Source organism: Mauremys mutica, chromosome 1, assembly GCF_020497125.1.
Source record: "Mauremys mutica isolate MM-2020 ecotype Southern chromosome 1, ASM2049712v1, whole genome shotgun sequence".
NCBI classification, from domain to species: Eukaryota; Metazoa; Chordata; order Testudines; family Geoemydidae; genus Mauremys; species Mauremys mutica.
This window is the reverse complement of record NC_059072.1, coordinates 55,631,033-55,657,790: the sequence shown is the minus strand read 5'-3', so window position 1 is coordinate 55,657,790 and position 26,758 is coordinate 55,631,033. Positions and strand designations below refer to the sequence as shown.

General features: G+C 41.2%; 1 protein-coding gene across 6 annotated transcripts in view; it reads left to right on the top strand.

Moving 5' to 3' along the window:
• Positions 1–1,909: 1,909 nt before the first annotated feature.
• Positions 1,910–26,758, top strand: part of YAF2 (YY1 associated factor 2) — a 63,667-nt gene continuing 38,818 nt past the window's right edge. The window contains exons 1-3 of one of the 6 annotated variants that reach the window (XM_045032069.1): positions 4,504–4,654; positions 5,240–5,348; positions 8,695–8,820. In XM_045032069.1, coding sequence (XP_044888004.1) covers positions 5,332–5,348; positions 8,695–8,820 — 143 coding nt within the window. In that variant the 5' untranslated portion in view covers positions 4,504–4,654; positions 5,240–5,331. Of the gene's footprint in view, positions 2,072–4,503; positions 4,655–5,239; positions 5,396–8,021; positions 8,461–8,694; positions 8,821–26,758 lie in introns of those variants that run through there. The other 5 variants (XM_045032063.1, XM_045032091.1, XM_045032079.1 and 2 more) reach the window with 5 other exon arrangements.

Sequence of the window (26,758 nt, the reverse complement as noted above, 5' to 3'; positions counted from 1 at the left end):
TATGCCTATGAATGTATATATGACAACTGGAATATGTTTTATTTACATATCTCTGTAAAGGTTATGATCTACTGAATCTATTCATCCTATTTGTATGCATGTATCATTTTTGTATTCGAAGTTATGAATATTGGCTGTGTACTGGTTTGATTTTCAGTAGCCTTAGGGCTTGGCTACACTGGAGAGTTGCAGCGCTGGGGGTGGGTTTACAGCGCTGCAACTTACTCACCGTCCACACTTGCAAGGCACATACAACGGACAATAGATCTTGGAAGGCTCCAATCCACATAAGAAGTCTACTTGAGGTCATTCAAGGTAGCATGTGAACCATGGCTGCTACCTGTAAGTTCTGAGTCATGCATGGACATAGGCACAGCTGCTTGCTTTGAGATATTGGTAGTGATTTCAAGTAAGTTTTGGGTGTGGTGGCTGGAGAACAGACAAACTGGTTACTAGTTTGTTATTTTCTGTTTGCTTATTTTGGGTAAGGGAAGTAGGGACAGAAAAGTAAGCAAAATAAGTAAGAGTAAAGATCAGAAGAAGCTAGAACTGCACAGGTTGCAAATTGCCCAGAAAGGCTGAACACTGGGCACTGGGAAAGTCTCTGTTAACTAAGGGTATGTCCAGACTACCCGCCGTATCGGCGGGTAGCGATTGATTTTTCGGGGATCGATATATCACATCTCATCTAGACGCGATATATCGATCCCTGAAAGTGCTCCCATCGACTCCGGAACTCCACCGGAGCGAGCAGAGTCGACACGAGGAGCCGCGGACATCGATCCCGTGCCGTGAGGACCCCAGGTAAATCGATCTAAGATACTTCGACTTCAGCTATGCTATTCACATAGCTGAAGTTGCATATCTTAGATCGATACCCCCCCTAGTGTAGACCAGCCCTAAGAAGCCCGTGAGCTGAGTGCATCCCAGTTTCAGTGAACTGGAGAGGGGGTGTGGACCAGCACAAGAAAGCAGGATAATGACTACCAGTGAAGCAGCTACTAAACTAGAGCTGGCTAGACTGGAAGCAGAAGAGAAGGCAAAGGACCAGGAGTTTCAATTGAAACTCAAAGAAGCAAAGGCAACTGCACACAGAAGGGCTATGGAGGCAGAAACAGCCAGGGAGGAGGCTGCCCATAAAAGAGCCCTGGAGTTAAGAGAGAGAGAGAGAAATACAGGCCCAAATTGAGGTCCAGAAGCATGAACTGGCTGTTACGGAGTTGAAGAGACAAAACTCTCCAGCTGCTGACTCCACTTCCCCAAAAATTCACAAATGGGAGCGACTATGTCCACAGTATGATGAATTGAGCAATATTGCTGAATGTTTCATCACCTTTGAGAGACTATGCACCCTCTATGCTATCCCTGAAGATCAAAAGATGACCACATTGATAGCAAAATTAACTGGCAGAGCGCTAGACATAGTCAATAAAATGCCTATTAATGATGCTTCAAATTATGGTAAATTTAAGGAACTGGTTTTGAAATAGTTTCACATTACACCTGAAACCTACAGGGTTAAATTCAGGAATTTTAAGAGGGGATATGAATTGAGTAATGTAGCTTATGTAAATGAAATGAAAAATTTGGTAGATAAGTGGGTGAGGGGGAAAGGCATTACAAGCTTTGAAGGAATGTGTAATTTGGTTACTCAGAAACAATTCCTAAATATGTGCAGTAATAATGTAAAACAGTATTTGTGGGACAAAAAGGTGAATGCAGTGGGAGAATTAGCTGGGTTGCAGACTCTAATGAGCAAGCACAAGCTGCAATTAAGCATAAACCACTGGCAGAGGGGTACAGGATTGGGGGAAAGCAAAATCACCATTTTACCCCTGGGAAAAAGGAGGCTGGGCCATTACCTCCCCATTCCCCTGTTACTCATCCCAAATCTCCTGTACAAGCAGAGAAGCCCAAGAGGTGCTATCATTGTAAGTCCACTGAGCACTTGAGGAATAATTGTCCTTGGCTAAGAGGGAACAGGCAACACATGAAGCTGCTGTGTCTCAGAGCCAGGCTGCAGCCTCTTTCCACACAGGATTTGTAAAGGTTGCTTCTACCCAACCAAGCAGTGAGTATCTGCATGCTGTTAAACTTAATGATAAATTACTCATTGGATTAAGAGATACAGGTGCTGAAATTTCTGTGGTCAGGAGGGACCTGATCCAGGAGAAGGATTTGTTGCCAGGGAAAATGGCAGAATTAGAACTGGTGGGAGGTTACAAAGTTCTTGCATCTTTAGCTAAGGTACACATGAAAACTGGTCATTTGCAGGCTAAGCTGACTGTTGCAACAGTGGCACACAATTTTGCACTGTTTCTACTAGGGAATGATTTATTTGATGTGGCAGGAACTGTCCCAGGGTTTGTTAGCAGCAAGAAGGAATCCTGTGCTAAAACCCCAGGGGGGAGGTTGTGAGGTCACATGGACTGCTGGGGGAATAGGAGGGTGTCTCTTAAACTTCTCTGTGGCAGTAAAGAATGCAGCTTTGGGGGCAGCAATAGTTGTAACCAGTTCCTGTAGCCCTGTGGCTCAAGGCAAGTCCCAGAGGGAGGGGCTGGAGGAAGCCAGCTCCTGTCCCATAATCATCTGCCAGCGGGAGGGGAATGTTCCACCTTGTAGCAGGGAGGCCATCCCAGCTGCTGACTGCCATGAAGTTGCAGGTCAGCAGGGGACAGGGCCTGCTCTGGGGTGCACAGACACGTGTCCCAAAGATGGAAGTTGGGATCCTGATAACTGCTGCGGTGAGAATAGACCCCAAGGACTCTGTAGCTGGAAGCAAGCCCAGCCTGAGGAAAGGGGTGGGGGGGATTTTGCTGGCCAGGGAAGGATCTGTCATAGCTGGTAGCTGTGAGTCCATAGCTGGACCAGGGTCACCTTCCCTTTTGGGGGACACAGAAGTGTCTGACCCAGAGGGGAGTCCAGAGAGGGAAGTCCAGATGAAAGGTGGGGGGTGGTCGGAGAGTCCACCCACCTTTTGTAGGGAGGATCTATCCCAGGAGGAGGGTGAAAAATCTCCTGTGGATCAGGGTTTAAGGGAAAACTGAGGGTCAGATCTCCTGGAGGGGAGAGCCCCCACAGCTAATCTTTTGGGAACAGACAGTGGGGTGTCCAAAGGGGTCTTACCAATCCAAAGCACTCCACTGAAAGATGTTCCTGCTACACTTGTAAGAGATAAAACTGTCTCTTCAAGGCAGGAGGAAGAAAAACTTTGCCTTAGGGAAACTTCACAAGTGTGTGAGGTCCAGCCCAGAGAAATTCCAGAGGGAGGGGCTGAGGGCAGGCATGGTTGCAGTATACCCTTTCCTTGCCAAAGCCTCAAACATATGCCTGAATTAAAAGCCTTCTCCAAAGAGGCAGAAGAATCTGCATCAGGGCACCTATCATGGTACACAAAGTAAGTGAAAAAGGTAATAGACACTAAACAAGCCAAATTGTGTGAACAGAGCCTGTCTGCCATAGATTTGTTGTTAATCTTGTGTCTTTTGCAACTTCATCTATATGTCAAGACAAAGGAGTTAATACTAGTGGTAAACCCTTTAAAGATGTGGAACATACCTGATTTGTGAAAAAAACAAAACCGTTGTACATGCTAGGGATGGTGACAAGACAGTCCCACAAGCATGTTACCTTTCAGCTTATACCTATAAACAGGCTGGAAGCTTGGCATAGCAGCAAAAGCATAACAGGCATATACTGCTGTGTAGAAGGGAAAACTGAGGCACACTGCCTCCTGGCATTGGTGGCTAAATGCCAGGACGCCAACACTTTAACAAATATTGCTGTCTGCATTCTGTTAGCAACATTACACCCCAACCTGTTTTCAGGCACCTGGGGACAAGGAACCCAAAAACTTGCTAGAACACTTATGAATGACATCCTTTCCATACCTTTAAACCATATGGAGTGTGACCAAGACAAACAGGGATTTTACATGTACTGCCTCCACCATGGACAGTGTCCAAGTCTCTGGCAGTAAGTTCAGGAGAAGGGTGTGACATTGCACCCCATAAGGCTTTAGGGAAATATGCTTATGAATGTATATTTGACATAACTGGAATATGTTTTATGCTATATATGCATGTAACATATCTCTGTAAAGGTTATGGTCTACTGAATCTATTCATCCTATTTGTATGCATGTATCATTTTTGTATTTGAAGTTATGAATGTTGGCTGTGTACTGGTTTGATTTTTAGTAGCCTTAGTAAGGCATTTGGGCAGCTTCTTTAGAAAGGAATTTGAGTTAAGTGCCCAATCAAGAAACACCTTATGGACAATGGATCTTGGAAGGCTCCAATCCACATAAGAAGTCTACTTGAGGTCATTCAAGGTAGCATGTGAGCCATGGCTGCTACCTGTAAGTTCTGAGTCATGCATGGACATGTGACTTGCTCATGTGGTGCCAAAACTCCATCTTGTAGCTGGGATTCTACACTGGGGGAGGGAGGAGTGTCCACCCACAAGAGAGAGTCTATTTAAACCCCTCCATTTTGTCTTCAGCTGGCTCAAGAGATAGATAGCCTCTCCACCCCAAAGGATACCTGAAAGAAACTGGGACAAAGGACAGTAAGTACGGGGGTGTGAGTGATTGCTGGACTCAAACTAGAAGAAGGCCAGTCTGTAAAAGAGGCTTATTGGAACCGCTCTGAGGGTGAGATTTTATCTGTATTCTGCTTCCTACTGTATTGGCCATAGGCTTGCACGTTTTATTTTATTTTGCTTGGTAGTTCACTTTGTTCTGTCTGTTATCACTTGGAACCACTTAAATCCTACTTTTTGTATTTAATAAAATCACTTTTTACTTATCAATTAACCCAGAGTATGTTAATACTCTGGGGGAGGGGAGGGCAAACAGCTGTGCATATAGAGGGCAAACACTTTATACAGGGTACAATGGATTTACTTGTGGTTCAGACCCCATTAAAAGCTGGGCATCTGGGTGTTAAAACAAAAACACTTCTTAAGCCATTTTCAGTTAAGCCTGCAGCTTTTGGGAAACATGGTTGAAACTTGGGTCTGGGTTTGTAGCAGGCTAGCGGGTCTGGCTCAGAGCAGGCAGGGCCCTAAACCCCCAATCTGGCAAAAAAGGTGGGCTCAGGGGTAGTCTCAGCACATCAGTTGGCAGCCCCAAGGGGGTTTCTGTAATCCAACCGTCACACGTATTACTGTCCCAAATTCAGGACTTACCTGAAGCTTTCTCTCTCTGAGCAAGTTTCTCCTCCTTCCTGCCTCCTAGGTTGAGGTATGCTGCTGAGCGCTACTGCCTGGAGCACGAATCCATCTTTCAAAAGTCACTCTGTCCTATGTCACAGACCAACAATATTTTAGATGTGGTTACATCAAAGGTAGGCACGTCACTGGTGGTTTCCTGTGCCTCTATAAGTGTACCAAGGTATGCAGAAAATAGTATTTCTTCTCTCTCTAATGTTATTCAAATAGGATGAAATTCACTTAACTGCTTAAAATAAGGCTTAAATAGGCAGCAGGTTTAAGACAAATAAAAGGAAGTTCTTCTTCACACAGCGCACAGTCAACTAGTGGAACTCCTGGCCTGAGGAGGTTGTGAAGGCTAGGACTATAACAGGGTTTGAAAGGGAACTGGATAAATTCACGGAGGTTAAGCCAGGATGGGTAAGGAATGGTGTCCCTAGCCTCTGTTTGTCAGAGGGTGGAGGTGGATGGCAGGAGAGAGATCACTTGATCATTACCTGTTAGGTTCACTACCTCTGGGGCACCTGGCAAAGGCCACTGTCGGTAGACAGGATACTGGGCTAGATGGACCTTTAGTCTGACCCAGTATCGCTGTTCTTATGACTTAAGTGGTGAACAGGTCTTCTGCTAGCCCTCTGCATGTGGGTAAATTTAACGCATCTTGAGCAGGGTCAGAATGGTGGAATCTGAAAGATTAGTGGGCAGTTAGGAATGATAGTTGGGGATTAGCAGTTGTTGCTCTCCCTGATGATCAGAAATGATACTCCCCAGGAAATTGTCCCTTAGAGGAAAGAGAAAAGCTGCTATTCTTAGGTTGCAACATAGTAAAAAAGCAGCTTATCCTAGTGTTTCATAGGCAGTGGTCCAAGTTTTATTTTGTTTCTTTTCATTTCTATGGGAAAATTCATAATGTCAGAGAAAAGGTCAAGAAAAAAGGGGTTATTTCAAAATAGTTGCTTTCTCAAAGGGGAAAAAAAGTTACGTATACAGTAGAGACTGTTATAAATAAAAGGGCACCAGGAGACAGGTTCTACCATCATTTCCAACCTAAAGATTTCTTCACAGTATCCAAGTGTCCAGCTTAGCAGTGCATCTCTGGGTTCCATCCCTGTTGTAGACCAGGCTCTGGGAGCGGCAGGGAAAAGGAAGAAGTAGACATTGAGGGAAAGGGAGAAGTGAGGATGGGGAGAGGGAAACATGGTAAGGAGCATGGAGGGCAGTGATCATCAGACAGAAAACAATATTCATTCTTCATATTGTAACAAGTAGTCTGCTACAGCCATAGCTGGCAAGGTCCAGAAAGAGGGGCTGTGGTGCGTTTAGGTAAATGCTGAATGCCCCAAGAAATGAGGAGACAACCTTTTAGTATAATATAGCTCACTATTAGTAGGTCCGTCTCGATTTTCAGCCTACATTTTCCTTTTCTTTATTACACCCCACTATTCCTAGCTAAAAGTCTTTTTGGCAACTTTCAGGCCAAGGAAGAACATTCTTAGTGTTTTGTTGAATGTTGTTAGAGCATACCATGTTAGTCACATTTTATTTGTACTTAAGAATCTATAAGTACAAATATTAATATTATTTGTATCCTTGTATCTAATGCTGGATAAGATCTATTATCTTATGAGTTTGTACCTGCATCTGTCACACTAGTACCAGTGTTTGGCATAGCAAGGTACCTAATGGAACTTCATGGAGTCTTCTGCTCTTCAGACCCTGGTTATAGGCAGCAGTGCCTGGGATACATTTTTTTTTCTTGGGCAAGGGGGTCTAATTATTGTGGTAAATGTTACTCTGTGATAATACGAAAGTTTTATCAAAGAGGGGAGGTCTTACAGCATGATCTAAAGTGGTTAGATTCTAGTTTAGATTACTCTCTTCTGGAATTTTGTTCCACAGCCAGATCTCCTTAATGGATAACTCCTTAACTCTGGCTCTCATAGTGTTTTGTCCTGAGCTTTGATCAGCATTGTTCCAGTGGAATGCAGCTATATTGGTAGTTCATAGATGGGAAATGTAGTCTCATGTACTTAGGACCTAGGGTTCACAAGTTTGGTTGGACATATTCCTGGAGGTTTCATCACATGACATAATCTTTAATTAAAAATTTATCTTTAATTCCTGGAGACTCCAGAACAATCCTGGAGGACTGGCAACCCTATTAGGACCAGATCCATTAATGGCTGTGAAGAGCATGCCCAAGGCGTTGAACTGGCAGTGAAAATGGACCAAGAGCCAGTGTTGATGTGGCCTAAACTGTGGAGAAAGTGGGCTGTCTTATTCTGTACTACTTGCAACCTTAGTATTGTTCATATTTATATTCAGGGAATTATGATTATCCAGTCTGGAGCTGATAAATGAGGCTAGGTCTCTGGCTCACAGGAAGAGGTGTAGTTTGAAGAGATGAAAGGTAGAGGTTTTCTGGATCAGTCCTGGCTTTATGAGGATTGGGTGCTATCTTGCATTGTGTGTAATTTACATATCATCCTAGGTGAGATGACATTCATTTACATGTAATAGGAAAATGGTTCTGTCATGTATTTCAGCCCATGCACTCTACATCTGTAATACATCAAAACACGCATGGCCTATATGAAATACATATGTCAGCGCTGGAGAGGGGATCCGTCTCTCGGCCCGCCTGGCAGCTTGCTTGCCATGTGCTGTTAGGCAAGCTGTTACAGGCGCAGGAGACAACACAATGGCCCGGGGGACCCCCCCACCCCGTCACTCCCAGCGCGGCGGGGACCCCCAACCCACACATGGGGGGGGGGGTTTGCTGGCCCAGCACACGCACGAGTTCCCATCTCCTGCCACCTGCCCCCCGGGCGCTGGCCGTGAAAGGGCGACCCCGACTGCTGGGGCCGTGTGGGGTGAGGGACCCGGGCTGCCCTAGTGGCCTCAGCTCTCCGCCCGCCTGCCCTGGCCGCCGCCCGCTCACCGCAGCCGCGTCCCCGCGCCCCTCCGGCGCCGCCGGCAGATGCGAACCTGCCGCCTCGCGCGGCCTGGGGCTCGGAGGGCTGCGGGCGGCCGCTGGTTGGCGGCGGGGGGACACGTGAGGGAGGAGGGGGCGGCAGCGGCAGCGGGAGCCGGAGTTTCCCCGACAGCTGGAGGTTGCGGCGGCGGCGGCTCCTCCTCCCCGCTCGAGCCAGGGCCCCCCGCGCTCCTCCTTATTTACAAACACACAAAGGGCCGGGCCGGGGTCGCGTCTGCAGCCGGCATGGGAGACAAGAAGAGCCCGACCAGGTAAGGGCGGCGCGGGGGCCTGGCGCCGGCAGCGCCCGCGCCCTGGATTAGCGGCGCCTCCTGGCCGGGCCCGACCCTGCGCCGGGAGCAGCGGCGGCGAGCCGGCTCCGCCGTGCAGCGGCCATGGCGGCCGCGGGAGCCGGGCTGCAGCGGGGGCGGTCGGGCCGGGCTGAGAGCCGGGCCTGACCCACCGCCCTGCCTGTTTTGTCCCTCCCCTCGTTGTGTGTGTTGCAGGCCGAAGCGGCAGCCGAAACCCTCCTCGGACGAGGGCTACTGGGACTGCAGCGTGTGCACCTTCCGGAACAGCGCCGAGGCCTTCAAGTGCATGATGTGCGATGTGAGGAAGGGCACCTCCACCCGGTGAGTGTCCGGCCACCCCGGCCCGGCCGCCGGCGAGCCGCTCGCAGCAGCCCCGGCATGCCAGGGAGCCGCCTACTGCAGCAGGAACTAGGTCAGATTTATTGGGGACTCTGTCGCCCGCGGGCTGCAGGGACAGGGACCAGAAATGCTGCAGCGTTTGATCCCAGAGTCATTTAACCCTTTGGCTCTGCCAGCTAAGAGGCATTTTCCTTTATGAAATTAACAGAATACCTGTCCAGACACTAGCTGATTCAGCTCTGAAATCATCTGGAAGGGAAGAAGAGGTGAGCTCCCTTCATTGCTAGGAGCTCCCTGGGCTTGACTAACATCTTGTTGTGCTTTGATTAATGTGTAGTGTCCAAGCAGGTTTCCTTTTGTATGTTGAACTAAAATAGTGTATGCAATGTTACATTTTGAATATAATGCCTGTTGGCATTAAAATAATTCCATGCAACATAATATGAGAATTATTTTCAAGTTTTAATATATAAAACTATCTGTACAAAGTACAATGTGTTAAACTTTCATTTTTTTAATTGAAAGAAAGACAGGTCTGGGTCACCTTTATACTATTTTACATCCTAAAGCTTTTACCTGTATTAGTGTTTTTTCTTTGTGCAGTAGCCTAATTCTGTTTCCCCAAAAAACCTAAACAAAAATCCCTACATTTTGTTTATTTTATCTCTAACATTAAAGAACTGTCCTGTTTATTTTCAACCCCACCTTAGAGATTCCATTTCTCTAGAGAGGCAATTTCCCCATACTGATTTTACAAAAGAAATGTAAATTAGCTGAGTTTTATTATACAGAAAAGTCAGTCTGAAAATCAGTGACTTCCTAGAACAGCCTTTTTCTTTAGAACTCCTTCAGAGAGCATGCTGGGAATTACATGGATCCAACACGTCTATATAGTTTTAATATTATAGGTTAGAACAGAAATAGTCAATTATTTTTTGTCAAGATACAGATTTCTTAGTCTAGGTATAGTCAAGGTCCAGACTCCAGAGGAAATAATAATAAAACCCCCAATAATGATGATAAGAAAATAAAAATATTTTGGTGTCTGTTCAAAAGTGTTTGGTGGTCCAGATTTGGCCCACGGTCCGCCTATTGATTACTCCTGGTTTAGAACATGCACTAGAGGATGGATAATTCTATAAAACCAACAAGAGTGCAATTGTAGAGTCCTTTGCACGTTAGCATAAGAAAATACTTATTTAATGAGCTTTTATTATTACTATTATACCTCATCAGTTAATCTTGTTAGCAAAAGAAGTTTGTGGCCATAGAAATCGCAGTCTTATCAAGAGTTATAAGAACTTCAATGGCTAGCCAACTACAAAAGCAGTTTCTCCTCCCTTGGTGTTCACACCTCAACTGCTAGAAGAGGGCCTCATCCTCCCTGATTGAACTAACCTCATTATCTCTAGACTAAATATGCAGGCAAGAATCATACCTGCCTCTGGAAATGTCCACTACATGCGTCTGACGAAGTGGGTATTCACCCACGAAAGCTTATGCTCCAATACATCTGTTAGTCTATAAGGTGCCACAGGGCTCTCTGTTGCTTTTTACAGCTCCAGACTAACATGGCTACCCCTCTGATACTTGATTCCAGACATAAACCATAACAATGTTGAATATGACTTTTACAGTGAATTTATGGTAAGTCAGTGTTAGAATACAAAACTGTGTAGAATTGAGTAAAATTATTTCAGGAATAGAGATGAGTCTGTCTCTCTCTCTCTCTCTTTTTTTTTTTTTTTTTGGAAAACCATAATGAATGGTTAAGAATTTTTTTCAAAGCTAACTTTAAATTAATATGAGACTGGCTTTCTGCTTAAGTCACTTTGTCAGTTTTCAGAGAATTTAATAAGCTATACATCTTTAATAGAAGCAGGTGGGTGAGGTAATATCTTTTACTGGACCAACTTCTGTTGGTGAAAGAGACAAGCTTCACAGACCTGAACAAGAGCTGGGGCTAAGCGCAACAGCTTGTCTCTTTCACCAACAGAAGTTGGTCCTATAAAGATTACCTCACCCACCCTGTGTCTCTACTATCTTGGGACCAATATGGGTACAACAGCACTGCAGACATGCGTCTTAATAGTCAGACAGTATCCATAAAAAGTTACAGTGCCAGAAGAGTGAAAGCATAATTTCCCAAACAAGTTTAATACAAGTGAAGATGACAGCTTCTCCTAGACTTCATTAAGGACTCAAAGCCAGTTAAAATAGTGTTTTATTACACTAAAAAAATCATTTGGGAGATAAGTATTAGAATCTACAGGTGGGATTGGGTAGAGAGGCAGCTGTGGGAAACCATTGCTTTATTCTATGGTATTTTAAAAAGAAAAAAACTCTAATTTTGTTTTTCCTCGTTCAGTGATGTTCTGATATGGAGGGTTTCAGTAGATTCATGGATTTTTGTTCCCCCCACTTGAAAACCTAAACCAATCATATAATCGACCAGACATGGATTTCTTGCCATAAGACTGTCATATTTTCAAAAACAGCCTTTTAAATTGTGTTTACAGCACAATGTGTGCAAAGTCCTGGATTTACACATGCCAGTCATATGTACAGATAGTTGAATCACATGTTCAGTTACATTTGTGCGCACAAAATAAACCCTAATCCTGCATTTGGATTTGTGCTAGTGAATGCCTGTGCCCATGAAGAACTTTGTTAGGCTCATTAGAGTCCATGTATGGATCCAATTATAGGAGCCTTAGAGGCTAGAGCAGGGGTAGGCAACCTATGGCACGTGTGCCAAAGATGGCACGCGAGCTGATTTTCAGTGGCACTCACGCTGCCTGGGTCCTGGCCACCGGTCCAAGGGGCTCTGCATTTTAATTTAATTTTAAATAAAGCTTCTTAAATAAGGTTTTTAAAATGTTTACTTTATATACAACAATAGTTTAGTTATATATTATAGACTTATAAAAAGAGACCTTCTAAAAACATTAAAATATATTACTGGCACGTGAAACCTTACATTACAGTGAATAAATGAAGACTCGGCACACCACTTCTGAAAGGTTGCTGACCCCTGGGCTACAGTGAGGACCTTCTGAAAATGTGTTCTAGGTAGTGCATGCAAAAAAAAAGTTTGTAATCAGAGGGAAGACTAGTCACTCCCAATTAACACTTTTGTTAGAGAGAGAGAGAGAGAGTGGATGAATTCTGTAGCCTTTTAAGAACATAAGAATGATTGTACTGGGTCAGACCAAAGGTTCATCTAGCCCAGTATTTTGTCTACTGACAGTGGCCAATGCCAGGTGCCCCAGAGGGAGTGAACCTAACAGGTAATGATCAAGTGATCTCTCTCCTGCCATCCATCACCAAACTCTGACAAACAGAAGCTAGGGACACCATTTCTTACCCATCCTGGCTAATAGCAGTTAATGGACTTAACCTCCATGAACTTATCCAGTTCCCTTTTAAACCCTGTTATAGTCCTAGCCTTCACAACCTCCTCAGGCAAGGAGTTTCACAAGTTGACTGTGTGCTGTGTGAAGAACTACTTCCTTTTATTTGTTTTAAATCTGCTGCCCATTAATTTCATTTGGTGGCCCCTAGTTCTTATATTATGGGAACAATAACTTTTCCTTACTCACTTTCTCCACATCACTCATGATTTTATATACCTCTGTCATATCCTCCCCTTAGTCTCCTCTTTTCCAAGCTAAAAAGTCCTAGCCTCTTTAGTCTCTCCTCATCTGGAACCCCTAATCGTTTTAGTTGCCCTTCTCTGAACCTTTTCTAATGCCAGTATATCTTTTTTTTGAGGTGAGGAGACCACATCTGTACGCAGTATTCAAGATGTGGGTGTACCATGGATTTATATAAGGGCAATAAGATCTTCTCTGTCTTATTCTCTATCCCCTTTTTAATGATTCCTAACATCCTGTTTGCTTTTTTGACTGCCGCTGCACTGTGTGGACGTCTTCAGACAACGATTAATGATGACTCCAAGATCTCTTTCCTGATTAGTTGTAGTTAAATTAGCCCCTATCATACTGTATGTATAGTTGGGGTTATTTTTCCCAATGTGCATTACGTTACATTTACTCACATTAAATTTCATTTGCCATTTTGTTGCCCAATCACTTAGTTTTGTGAGATCCTTTTGAAGTTCTTCACAGTCTGCTTTGGTCTTAACTACCTTGAGCAGTTTAGTATCATCTGCAAAGTTTGCCACCTCACTTTTTACCCCTTTCTCCAGATCATTTACGAATAAGTTGAATAGGATTGGTTTTAGGACTGACCCTTGGGGAACACTGCTAGTTACCCCTCTCCATTCTGAAAATTTACCATTTATCCCTACCCTTTGTTCCTTGTCTTTTAACCAGTTCTCAATCCATGAAAGGATCTTCCCTCTTACCCATGACAACTTAATTTACGTAAGAGCCTTTGGTGAGGGGACCTTGTCAAAGGCTTTCTGAAAATCTAAGTACAGTATGTCTACTGAATCCTCCTTGTCCACATGTTTGTTGACCCCTTCAAAGAACTTTACTAGATTAATAAGACATGATTTCCCTTTACAGAAACCATGTTGACTTTTGCCCAACCATTTATGTTTTTCTATGCGTCTGACAATTATATTCTCTACTATTGTTTCAACTAATTTTCCCAGTACTGACGTTTAGACTTACCGGTCTGTAATTGTCGGGATCACCTCTAGAGCCCTTTTTAAATATTGGCGTTACATTATCTGTCTTCCAGTCATTGGGTACAGAAGCTGATTTAAAGGACAGGTTACAAACCAAAGTTAGTAGTTCCGCAATTTCACATTTGAGTTCTTTCAGAACTCTTGGGTGAATGCCATCTGGTCCCGGTGACTTATTACTGTTAAGTTTATCAATTAATTCCAAAACCACCTCTAGTGACACTTCAATCTGTAACAATTCCTCAGATTTGTCACCTACAAAAGCGGGTTCAGGTTTGGGAATTTCCCATATATCCTCAGCCTTGAAGACTGAAGCATATAATTAATTTAGTTTCTCTGCAATAACTTTATTGTCTTTAGCGCTCCTTTTGTATCTCGATCATCCAGGGGCCTCACTGGTTGTTTAGCAGACTTCCTGCTTCTGATGTACTTTAAAAACATTTTATTACCTTTTGAGTTTTTGGCTAGCTGTTCTTCAAACTCCTTTTTGGCTTTTCTTATTACATTTTTACACTTAATTTGGCAGTGTTTATGCTCCTTTCTATTTACCTCACTAGGATTTGACTTCTACTTTTTAAAAGATGCCTTTTTATTTCTCGCAGCTTCTTTTACATGGTTGTTAAGCCCCGGTGGCTCTTTTTTAGTTCTTTTACTGTGTTTTTTAATTTGGGGTATACATTTAAGTTGGGCCTCTATTATGGTGTCTTTGAAAAGTGACCATGCAGCTTGCAGGGATTTCACTCTAGTCACTGTACCTTTTAATTTCTTTTAACTAACCTCCTCATTTTTGCATAGTTCTTCTTTCTGAAATGAAATGCCACAGTGTTGGGCTGTTGAGGTGTTCTTCCCACCACAGGACTGTTAAAAGTTATTATATTATGGTCATTATTTCCAAGCAGTCCTGTTATAGTTATCTCTTGGACCAGATCCTGTGCTCCACTCAGGACTAAATCAAGAATTGCCTCTCCCCTTGTCCAAGAAGCAGTCATTTAAAGTATCGAGAAATTTTGTCCCAGTCAATATGGGGATAATTGAAATCCCCCACTATTACTCAGTTCCTAATTTTGATAGCCTCTCTAATCTCCCTTAGCATTTCATCGTCACTATCACTGTGCTGGTCAGGTGGTTGATAATAGATCCCTAATGTTATAGTCTTAATAGAGCATGAAATTACTATGCATAGAGATTCCGTGGAACATGTGGATTCACTTAATGTAGAATCAAATGAGGTAAAAATCTTTTCTATCACATAGAGTGCCACTCCCCCACCCTTCCCCGCACGACCTGTTCTGTCCTTCCGATATTTTGTATTTTGCTTCAGAATATAATTTTTTTATAAGTAAAATCGATAGCCTCATTATAGTACTGAGCAGGCATTCGTTCACATCTCAAAAATACTATCCATTTTTTTACTGTGTGATAGGACTGCCTCCTAGGGCATTGTAGACCATTGTTGACGTGCCTTGGCAATTCGGTGCAGAGAAATTTCCTGCTTGGTATCTGGCCTTTTTAGCTTTTTGCATTTTGCGAGTGCTAAATTTCACTAAATTAACTCAGAATTGCAGGGACAAAATGCAGACAACTACAAACCATGAATATTGTATTTTTGAAAGCCACTGGAGAACAGCTGAAAATGAGATACTTGAATCTTCATTGTTCCAATATTAAGTGCATGCTATTAATATAATATAGTAAATATTTTCAATCTTTTCACTGTAGAATAATGGATTTTTTTTACATTTCCACAAAGTTTGACTTGTGCTAATAGATAGGCATTGATTATAATTTTATAAAAAGATAAGTAAAAACAGTGTAAATGTGGGTTTTCATCTTAGTTGGATGGGAGACCTCCCAGAGAAATCCAGGATGCTGCAGGAAGTGATGTGATTCATTAGGTAGCACGCTTTTCTTTTTGTTAACACTAAACCATTACCCTAGCATGGTGCCAGGCTTCAATATACTGCCATTTGGATAAGACATACAGTTAAGACCTTTGTTTTAAGTTAAAAATCCCATTACTTTGGACAGTAAAGCTGAATTCCATTTTGGGTAACTTCACTCATGTCCTAAATTCTTCCTGTAGATATAGTATTTTTATTTACTTTCTAACCTATGTTGTTTGTAGTTGCTGGGTGCTAAGTTATTGTGTTCCACTGCATAGGGAACTGCATTTCAGTGCAGAATGAAGTGATTTCTCTGTCATTTGTAAAACATGTTGGGAATTTTTTGGATGAAAGATGCTGTATACATGTATATAAGACAATATTCATCATGCCTTATACAGCCAGATCTCTCACTGAAATTCAGTAGAGCCCTAAGATATTGCTTTATAGAAGGAACTGGTAGTGACCTCTATATTTAGGTTGCCTAATACTTTCCATTTTAAAAGATTCTTATGATCTCCCTTGAGAAGCTCTGAAACCTCTGTTGCTTGTACCAAGCCTTTGAAATGTGGCAGGGGAGAGCCCTACAGTTAGATTAAGTGCCTTTTTTATTTGTCCCATGAAATTTTGCTCAGATTTTGCTGAGCTATAAAGAGCTGAAAATCATTACTTTCTGTCACTTGCATTGTTCAGGAAATTTGTGGCACCATGCCAAAATAACAGAACATGAAAACATTAGGTGGACACTGCAGTGGGATCTACTCCCAAGAATGCCTGTTCCCCCCTCCCTCATATACCTACCCAGTTGTGGCACCATGTGGGGCAGGTGTCCTCCCAACTTTGGCTGGGGGTAGGAGAGAGGGAAAGAGAACTGAGCTGGGTTACCCTGACCACCTGTGAACCCAGCACATGATCCCTGTGGCCCATCTTCATCTTCCTCCACACACATGCTTTGTACTAAGTCTTCTTCTGAAAGCTAAAGTAGTTAGGCCTGTAGTTCAAGTGATAGACGTCTGTGCTGCAATGCCAAATATTCAGGGTTCCAACCCTGCTGAAGATGCTTGATGAAGGGCTTGTTAGAGTTGTACCTAATAGAATTTTTGTTTACCTTTTCCTTTTGAAAACAAATACCCCCCTAGGAAATTGTATCAACCAACCAAAGTATGTTAAAATAATGTTGTTTGGGTTGCAAAGTCAAGTGCTGAAAAGTTAAAAAATGCGAGATGTATGTAGTTATGCTTTTAATTGATCACATGCTACATCCCCCACTGCTGCCCACCCTCCCTGTCTATCCCTGTTTATTCATTTCACAGGATAAACACACAAGGGGGCAGAATTAAGGTTATATGGGCAATTGTAAATCTGGCTTTTCCTAACTTTCAGGTGCTTAACTATGTAAAGTAAACAACATTCTTTTAACAAAGTTTTTAAAATGTAATTAAAGAGGCTTGTTTAATAGGTGGCCTTCTTTAGATTTAACAGAATTAAATGGTATGTCAGACTAACTAAATAGGTGGAAATCTAAAACCCACTTTTATAAATGTAATTTCAAATAGTATTCTTTAGGAATATAGCAACAGCAGAATTGCTACATAACAGTGTTGTTTTTTTTTTGTTTTTTTTTTTCAAGCCATGGTCTGCGACCCCTACTATGTCTAAGCTTTCCAAAGGGGTCTGCACCTTCATATGAAATTTTTTAGGGGGGCGCAAATGAAACAAAGATTGAAAACCACTGATATATAAAGTTAAATAGTTATTGATTCTTGAAGAATATTTCTGAAGTTATGCTTGAGGGCTTATTACTCCTAAATTGATCTTTAAATTACTTGTATTGCTTGCTTTGAATTTAGTAAAAATTTAATCTGGCTTCTAAACTGCAAATTGGTGCAAAGCTATACAAACCCAAAGAAAAATGGATTTGGGTTTTTCGTGTGGATTCTGACATTTTATAAAATGTAGCACTTTTTAATAAACATATTGGGCCACCTGCTTTACACTACAGTAGATACTGAGAGTTATGAACTGACTAGTCAACCGTACATCTCATTTAGAGCAGGAAGTACACAATTAGGCAGCAAAGACAAAGAGAAAAAAAAAAGCAAACACTTTACAGTACAGTGCTGTGTGAAACAAACTAAAAACAAAGGGAAAGTTTAAAAAAAATGACTTGACAAGGCAAGGAAACTGTTTCTGTGCTTGTTTCATTTAAATTAAGATGGTTAAAAGCAGCATTTTTCTTCTGCCGAAAGTTTCAAAGCTGTATTAAGATAATGTTCAGTTGTAAACTTTGAAATAACAACCATAACCTTTTGTTTAGAGTTATGAACATTTCAGAGTTATGAACAACCACTATTGCTGAGGTGATCATAACTTTGAGATTCTACTGTACACCATTAATGCAGAAGATATGTAGACAGGTATTTGAGGATCACCCCAGTTTCAGGGAAGCTTCTAGAGGCATAGAGATGCAGCCCCACCACACTCCACTGCTGAAATGGGAATATGATGGAAAAAAGGGGGCATGGCTGGAGTATCCTTATGCTCTGCTGATCTGAGTTATAGGATTGCCCCTTCCACCTAGCCTGATTTCGAGGAAAGCAAAAGACATCACGGAGTTATACCAGGAGACTGACAGTGGTGCACAACTAGGCTAGGAAAAGAGGTGCTCAAAGGCCACCTTTGAACCCCCTCTCCCCAGATATTTATTCTGCATTTCTTGTCTATAGCAGAGGATCTATGATCTGGGCCACAAGTTTTCTGTATGTATTTTAAAAAAGACTTGGCTGTTTCTGGTAAACTTGTAAATGTGAGATACAGATTTCCATTTGAAACTCTCATGTGACTTTATATGCATTGAGAAATTATAAATAAAATGCCTTTTTTTTTAGTTGGTTATCAGGGTCATTTTTCTTCATAAAACATGTGAAATATGTTTGGTCATGTGCCATCTGGATATTTACAGTTACAAATGAGTTACATTTAACCAAATCTGGTATGTTTATTTCTTTTGAAATGCAGTACCTCTCAGTGCTGATGGCCAGAGCATATCTAGCATATCTGAGTTTTAACATGTCTGGGTTACAGCAGTTTATTAAGGACTCTTCTTTTGTCTTCCAATACTCAGATTTGTACTGGAGGGGGGAGGGAGGGAATTGGCTGCTATGCTGATTTTACCAAATTCAGGACTGAATCAAGCTTAGTGTATTGAAGAACCGAAAGGGCATGCATTTTCATGCACATATGGCAGTTTTTGCAAAAGAAATATTTGCAAGTGTTGTCTTTGTAAATTTGTTTTCACTCTCATTGTAATGTATATGACGCTTATGCCATTGGTCTTTAATATGAAATTATTATGAGGAAGAGCTGAGTATGTCATAAGTAAATTGCTTCCTCACATTCTATACGTAACCATTAGGAGTTGGAAATACTGAACTGGACTCTCTTAAGGTTTACATGACCTTTGTTAAATCTGTGCATCACAGTGCTGATTTTTTTTAAAATTTTTATCAAAAACGTAATGAACTTTGAGTTTCAGAAAGCTTTATTTTTTGCATGAGTAGTCAAATGAAATGGAGTTCTTGTATCATGATGAGGTGCCATCTTTATTTTGAACACTGTTAGGAGCAGTTTGTATGGGGGTTTGTAAGAAGAGGTCATAATTAGCTGATAAGCAGAAGAGCAGACTTGAAGTAGTAGGTTTAAAAATATTTATAGCCTGTTTTTCAGAATTAGCTCTGAGTGTTAAATGTATTTGATATTTTAAACCTAACTGATAAATAAATTTCAACCCATGTTCTTTTGCAAAATGTTGTTTTTTAGAAATTATGAACTTGATATTTTGACTTGGTTTTATGTAACCATCTCCTGATTTCTCCTGTGTCTGTGTAAAACAAACAAAACAAAAAACCCCCAAGCATTTCATTTGAATTTAAAGTTGTTCCAGTACTACATGAGCTATGTTATACAACTATGTCTGGTTGATGCAAACAAAGTTAGAGATTTCATCTGAGATCAAGTCACAGAATATATTGGTTTTATTGACAACCAGCTTTGTGTTGCGGAGCGTGGCGTGAAGTGAAGCTTAGGTAACTTTTAGGGCTGTCGATTAGTCACAGTTAACTCATGCAAGTAACTCAAAAAAAATTAATTGCGATTAATTACACTGTTAAACAATAGAATACCAATTGAAATTTATTAAATATTTTTGGATTTTTTTCTACATTTTCAAATATATTGATTTCTGTTACAACACAATACAAAGTGTACAGTGCTCACTTTATATTATTTTTATTACAAATACTTGCACTGTAAAAATGATAAACAAAATAAATAGTATTTTTAAATTAATCGCATACAACTACTATAGTGTAATCTCTTTATGGTGAAAGTGTAACTTACAAATGTAGATTGTTTTGTTTTTGATGTAGGCTCTGAAGTTTTACAATTTTTTTTTATTACAAGTCCACTCAGTCCTATTTCTTGTTCAGCCAATCACTAAGACAAACAAGTCTGTTTACATTTATGGGAGATACTGATGCCTGCTTCTTATTTACAATGTCACCTGAAAGTGAGAACAGACATTCACATGGCACTTTTGTAGCTGGCGCTGCAAGGTATTTACTTGCCAGATGTGCTAAACATTTGCATGCCCCTTCATATTTCGGCCACCATTCCAGAGGACATGCTTCCATGCTGATGATGCACGTTAAGAAAAATAGTGCATTAATTTGTTACTGAACTCCTTGGGGGAGAATAGTATGTCTCCTGGTCTGTTTTACCTGCATTCTGCCATATATTTCATGTTATAGCAGTCTTAGATGATGACCCAGCACATGTTGTTCATTTTAAGAACACTTTCACAGCAGATTTGACAAAATGCAAAGAAGGTACCAATGTGAGATTTCTAAAAATACCTACAGCACTCAGAATCCAAAGTGCCTTCCAAAATCTGAGAGAGATGAGGTGTGGAGCATGCTTTCAGAAGTCTTAAAAGAGCAGCACTCCGATGAGGAAGCTATAGAACACGAACCACCAAAAAAAAAAAAAATCAACCTTCTGCTGGTGGCATCTGACTCAGATGATGAAAATGAACATATGTTGGTCCGCTCTGCTTTTGATCATTATCGAGCAACACTGATCATCAGCATGGACACACGTCCTCTGTTGAAGCATAAAGGGACATATGAATCTTTAGCACATCTGGCATGTAAATATCTTGTGACGCCGACTAGAACAGTGCCATGCGAACTCCTGTTCTCTCAGGTGACATTGTAAACAAAAAGCGGGCAACTTTATCTCCTGCAAATTGTAACCAAACTTGTTTGTCTGAGTGATTGGCTGAAGTAGGACTGAGTGGACTTGTAAGCGCTAAAGTTTTACATTATTTTATTTTTGAATGGAGGTTTTTTCTCATAATTCTACATTTGTAAGTTCAACTTTCATGATAAAGATATTTCACTACAGTACTTGTATTAGGTGAATTGAAAAATACTATTTGTTTTTTACTGTGAAAATATTTGTAATAAAAATAGTGAGCACTGTACACTTTGTATTCTGTGTTGTAAATGAAATCAATATATTTGAAAATGTAGAAAACATCCAAAAATATTTAAATAAATGGTATTCTAGTATTGTTTGAGCGCGATTAATTTTTTTTCAATCGCTTGACAGCTCTAGTAACTTTCTCTGACACCTTGACTTTCTCTGAGAACATGAACAATGATGATAAAGAAATAGGAATCACATTACTTCACACTTTGTCAAGGGAAATACCTTTTGTCCGTGGTCACTGGAACTGATGAAGTCAGAACTATTGGAAAACCTCTACTTATTGCTGTTCTTGGCCTTCTAGATCCCAATACTTCAAGTGTTGTTCAACCCTCCTTTTACACCGTTGGTATATGTGTTTCCTGAAGGACACATCTAATGCAAATGTATGCTGAATAACATCGGCATAGCTGAAGGGGTTTGGGGAGGTGAAAGAAAAAAGTCTGAGGATCTACTGCATAGGAGGGATTCATAGACTCCAGGGCCAGAAGAGACCATTATGATCATCTACTGACAGTCTGACCTCCTGCATAAGACAAAGCCAGAGGACTTCCTCAAAATAATCCTTTCTGAACTAGAGCATATCTTAAAAAAAAACAGAAAACCAATCTTGATTTAAAAATTGAGAATCCATCACATCCCTTAGTAAATTGTCCAGTGGTTAATTACTTTTTCTGTTAAAAATATATGCCTTGTTTCCAGGCTGAATTTGTCTAGCCTCATCTTCCAGCCATTGGACATTTGTTTGCAAGATTGAAGAGACCATTATCAAATATTTGTTCCCCATGTAAGTACTTATAGACTATAATCAAGTGTGACAAAGTTCCTCCTCTCCCTTGGTGGGTCCTGCACTTATTGGCAGATTTGCTCACCTCAGTGATCTTCCCCACAGTCTGGATCAACTCCTCTTGTGTCTGATCAGGAGTTGGGAGGTTTGGGGGAAACCCGGGCCCGCCCTCTACTCCGGGTTCCAGCCCAGGGCCCTGTGGATTGCAGCTGTCTATAGTGCCTCTTGTAACAGCTGCATGACAGCTACAACTCCCTGGGCTACTTCCCTATGGCCTCCTCCAAACACCTTCTTTATCCTCACCACAGGACCTTCCTCCTGGTGTCTGATAACACTTGTACTCCTTAGTCCTCCAGCAGCACCCGCTCTCACTCTCAGCTCCTTTTGCCTCTTGCTCCCAGCTCCTCACACGCACTCTCTCCCCTCTGGCTCCTCCTCACCTGACTGGAGTGAGCTCCTTTTTAAACACAGGTGCCCTGATTAGCCTGCCTTGATTGGCTGCAGGTGATCTAATCAGGCTGTCTGCCTTAATTGGTTCTAGCAGGTTCCTGATTACTCTAATGCAGCCCCTGCTCTCGTCACTCAGGGAACAGAAAACTACTCATCCAGTGACCGGTATATTTGCCCTCTACCAGACTCCTGTACCCCACTGGCCTGGGTCTGTCACACAAGTCACCCCTTAACCTTTTTCTTTAAACTAAATAGATTGAGCTTGAGTCATTACTATAAGGTGTGTTGTCTAATTCTTTAGTCATTCTCGTGGCTCTTCTCTGAACGCTCTCCAGTTTATCAGCATCCTTCTTGAATTGTGGACACCAGAACTGGACACATTATTCCAGCACTGAGATCACCAATGCAAAATACAGAGGTAAAATAACTTCTACTTCTCCTCAAGATTCCCCTCTTTTAGCATCCAAGGATCACATTAGCCCTTTTGGCTCCAGCATTGCACTGGGAATTCATATTCCACTGATTATTCACCGTGACCCCAAATCTTTTTCAGAGTTAGTGCTTTCCAGGATAGAGTCCCCCATCTTATAAGTATGGCTTATGTTCTTTGGGCTTAAATTACTACATTTACATTTAGCTGTATTAAAATGCATGTTGTTAACTTGTGCCCAGCTTACCAAGCAATCCACATCACTCTATATTACTGGCCTGATATTATTTCTATCCATTATTTACCACACCCTAATCTTTTGTTATATGCAGACTTTATCGGTGACGATTTTATGTTCTCTTCCAGGTCAGGGTTGTGCTGAATCCTGTTGATCTATCTTAGCTATTTGTAAGGCATCTGTCACTTTGGTATTGAAGTGCATTTAAAATAAAGAGAACTTGGGAGTTTACTCCTGGGGTGCTTCTAGGAGGACTGCTATGGGTCCTAATGAGCATTCTAATGATTCTGGCTCTTCTGTTGTCCTTCACTCTTTCACCTAAAGGTTGTGTTTTAATATAATTTAGGGTTTTTTTTTGTTTTTTGTTTTAAATGTGTGCAAGTGGGGTTAATAAATTTAGTGTTAGTGCCACCAGTCTCCTCTTCTTTAGCTATCTTGCTGTTGCATGGTCTGAAAGATACTGAGATTTGAATGAATACCTGAGTCAAGATTAATTTAGATAAGACAGATGATATTGGTACCATCTTCTAAGGGGAAACGTGACCAGCTTGCATTATTATTTTCTTGAAAGGTTTGGGGAAGGGCCACCAGCAACTAGAAAATTCCTCCAGCCTTCTGGCTTTCCTTTGAAAGCAATGACTTGTCCTTAAACTTGGCTATTCCATAGTGCTTGGCTTTGCCATAATTAGAACACACAAATTGATTCTCCCCCCCCCCCCCCAGTGGAAAAAGCATCTGAATCCATCGTTCATTTAAAGCATAGAACTACCAACTCTAAAAAAAATAGATAAAAGGTCAGCTTGACTGGTTCAGCAAAAAACTGTTGCTTACAAATATAGGGTCAGATTGTCCCCTTATACTTTCTGAGCAGAAGAGCTTGTATCTGCCTGCGTGAGGAGAGGAACAGAGAAGTTGAGGAATGCTGCTTCTGTGGCATCATCTTCTCCTGGGCTTCTGTAAACTCCCCACTGTGAGCTGAAGAAAAAGCAGTGTTGTCCACATTCCCTCCTCCTTCCTCTCCAGAAAAGTGATGGATATTTATACCCAATATTAACCCTCCTTTGAGCAATATTAACTGTGCCTCTGCAGATAAACTGTGTGTGTGTGTGTGTGTTGGGAGAGGTCATGTCATGTTCCCATGAATCCCACAGATCTGGGAGTCTATATCAGCTGCCTGCTCTGTAGATTCCCAAAGGCTTTCTCCTAAGGGGATGTTGTAAAGGAAACTGAGCTTTCTGACCCTTCTAGCCCCCTTCCATTTCGCCTGTTGTTTTCTAATAAATAGTAGCTGTCTGAGATCCGTACTCCTTTCAGTTACTTTTTTGTAACAAGTGTATTCCAATATTTATTATGTGAGCCTACATTTCTTTCTAGTGAGAAAACATACACCTCTACCTCGATATAACGCGACTCGATATAACACGAATTTGGATATAACGCGGTAAAGCAGCGCTCCGGGGGGTCGGGGCTGCGCTGCGCACTCTAGTGGATCAAAGCAAGTTCAATATAACGCGGTTTCACCTATAACGCAGTAAGATTTTTTTTTTGACTCCTGAGGACAGCGTTATATCGAGGTAGAGGTGTATTTGAAATAAACATCACTTTGCTGCATACTGGGGTGGGGGGGAGATCAGTTGTAATACCAGTATATGAGAAGTTAAAATCTTTAGCTGTGTTACAGAAAATAACATTAGGTTGCTGATTTTTTTTTTTTTTTAATAGATCCATGAATGTAAATTTGGGTTTTCTAAAGCTGCTGAAATGGATATTTCTTTCTCAGGATGGACTGCTATGCAGCATACCAGTCCCCTGCAGGATGCTTGCTGGCCTCATCTGTTAAATGCCATCTGGAAAATAGGGCAGTATGTGCTTTAAGGGAATGATTAAATAGGGACACTGCCTCAAGGGGTAGTTTTCCGCACATTTATACAGTGACTGATAAAACCATATGGGACCTGTACGTCTATTCTAATTGAATCAGTTTTTATAGAAAGACAGAATTGCTAGAAATGTAGTAAATGGATAAATTCCAAGTAAATACTTCACACAACAAAATAGCTAGGAATCTTAAGGTACTGGAAATCAGTCACTGTTGGAAATCTGGGGTCACTTGGAGGTTAGATTATTATTAATTTTTTAAGTGTAGTAAATACAGGGCAACAGTGCAATTTGTATGTATTCGGCACATGGCTTTGGGCTACTAAGAGTTCCATAGCACCATTCAGGCAACTATTTCCATTGTTTGCATTGTCAGGACTGTTGTATAATTTGTATAAGCAATACGACTTGCCCTAAGCAATATGGCATACAACGGAAGTGATGGTAATGAGAATAAAAAGGGAAGAAAATCATTTGGATTAGTTAAGTAAATTAATAAATGTTGAAGATACTCTTATCATGCACTGTCCTAATGTAGAACTATGGAAGACTAGTTACTCAGAAGATGGCTGCGTGTTGTCATTAGCAGCAGTGTTTATGTAACATTGTTGCACTGCTTCAGTTTAGAAGAAATTATAATTTTAAGTAGAAGCTGCAAATTCACTTTCCACAGAGTTAAAGTTGAGGAGTGATATTTTGCTCCCATTGAAGTTGAGGGCAAAACTTCCATTGACTTCAGAGGTGCCAGGATTCACCAAATGTCTCTAGTGAAGTTGAAAAAAGTTGCTAGTTTTGTAATAGCTTTTATTTAATATTGCTGTAGTACCCAGTGAGGATCAGTGTGCTGTTGTGCTAGGTGCTGTACAAAAATCTGCACAGATACAGCCCCTATCCCAAAGAACTTGCAAAATAGGTAGGTAAGTCTGATATAGTCTGTCTTAATGGGACAAGAGATGTAAAATAATTTAGAATTTTTAGTTTTGAGAAACTAAGAGAACATTATTAGAGTAGTTGCAAAAATTGAGTGCCGAGTAAAATTGACTGAAAGGGACACCTTCAACTTGAAAATAACATTATCTGGAAATTTTGTACTTACTCTACACTTAAGACCATTATAGATGAAAAGTTGATCTATGAGATTGTGTGTGGGGGGGGTGACCTTTATTTTTATGTCAGTATGGTTTTATGCTTGACAGCTCTTTTTTGAGCTTGTTTGTTCCTGCAAGAGGACTTTGAGGTACTGAGCATCTTCAACAACCATTAAAGCCTCTGCGAGTTGAAGGCACTCAGTACGTTACAGGATCAGGCCCTTTGTGTTTAGTCAGTTTTATAGTTTCCCTACATAGTCAGCAATTTTCTCATTATTGGAAAAAAAAAAAAAATAAGAGAGCAGAAAAACCTTTACAGACTTTTCCAAGTTCCTTTTAAGATTTCAGGACATGTGATTTAAAAGATGACCTATCAGAAACTAAAACTTTAATTTAAAAAAAATACACTTTTAGCTTGAATCATGAGCTGAGGCCAATAAAAACGTAGTTTTGTTTCCACTTTTTAAAAAAGATTGTGCAAAAGTGCATGCAGTTAAGGTTTAATTAGACTGTTCAAAATGGAATAAACAGCATAAGATGCAAGCTTTTAAATTTCTGCCTTTACCTGGAAGCTGACTTCCATCAGATCCTGCCTCTTAATGACATCAGTACAGTAACTCCTCACTTAACGTTGTAGTTATGTTCCTGAAAAATGCAACTTTAAGTGAAACGATGTTAAGCAAATCCAATTTCCCCATCAGAATTAATGTAAATAGGGGGGATTAGGTTTCAGGGAAACTTTTTTTTTTTTTTTTGGCCAGACAAAAGGCATTATATACGTTTTAAACAAGCAATTTAATACAGGTACTGTACTATAGTTGGGAGGTGCCCGTGCCTTACCCTACACAGGCAGAGCCCACTGGCACTGGAGATGAGGCAGGCAAGGAGGCTGAAGGTGCTGTAGGCTAGGAGAAGCACCTTGCGCAGCAACGGCAGCTTCCCCTACTCTGCAAGCACCGGGGTGG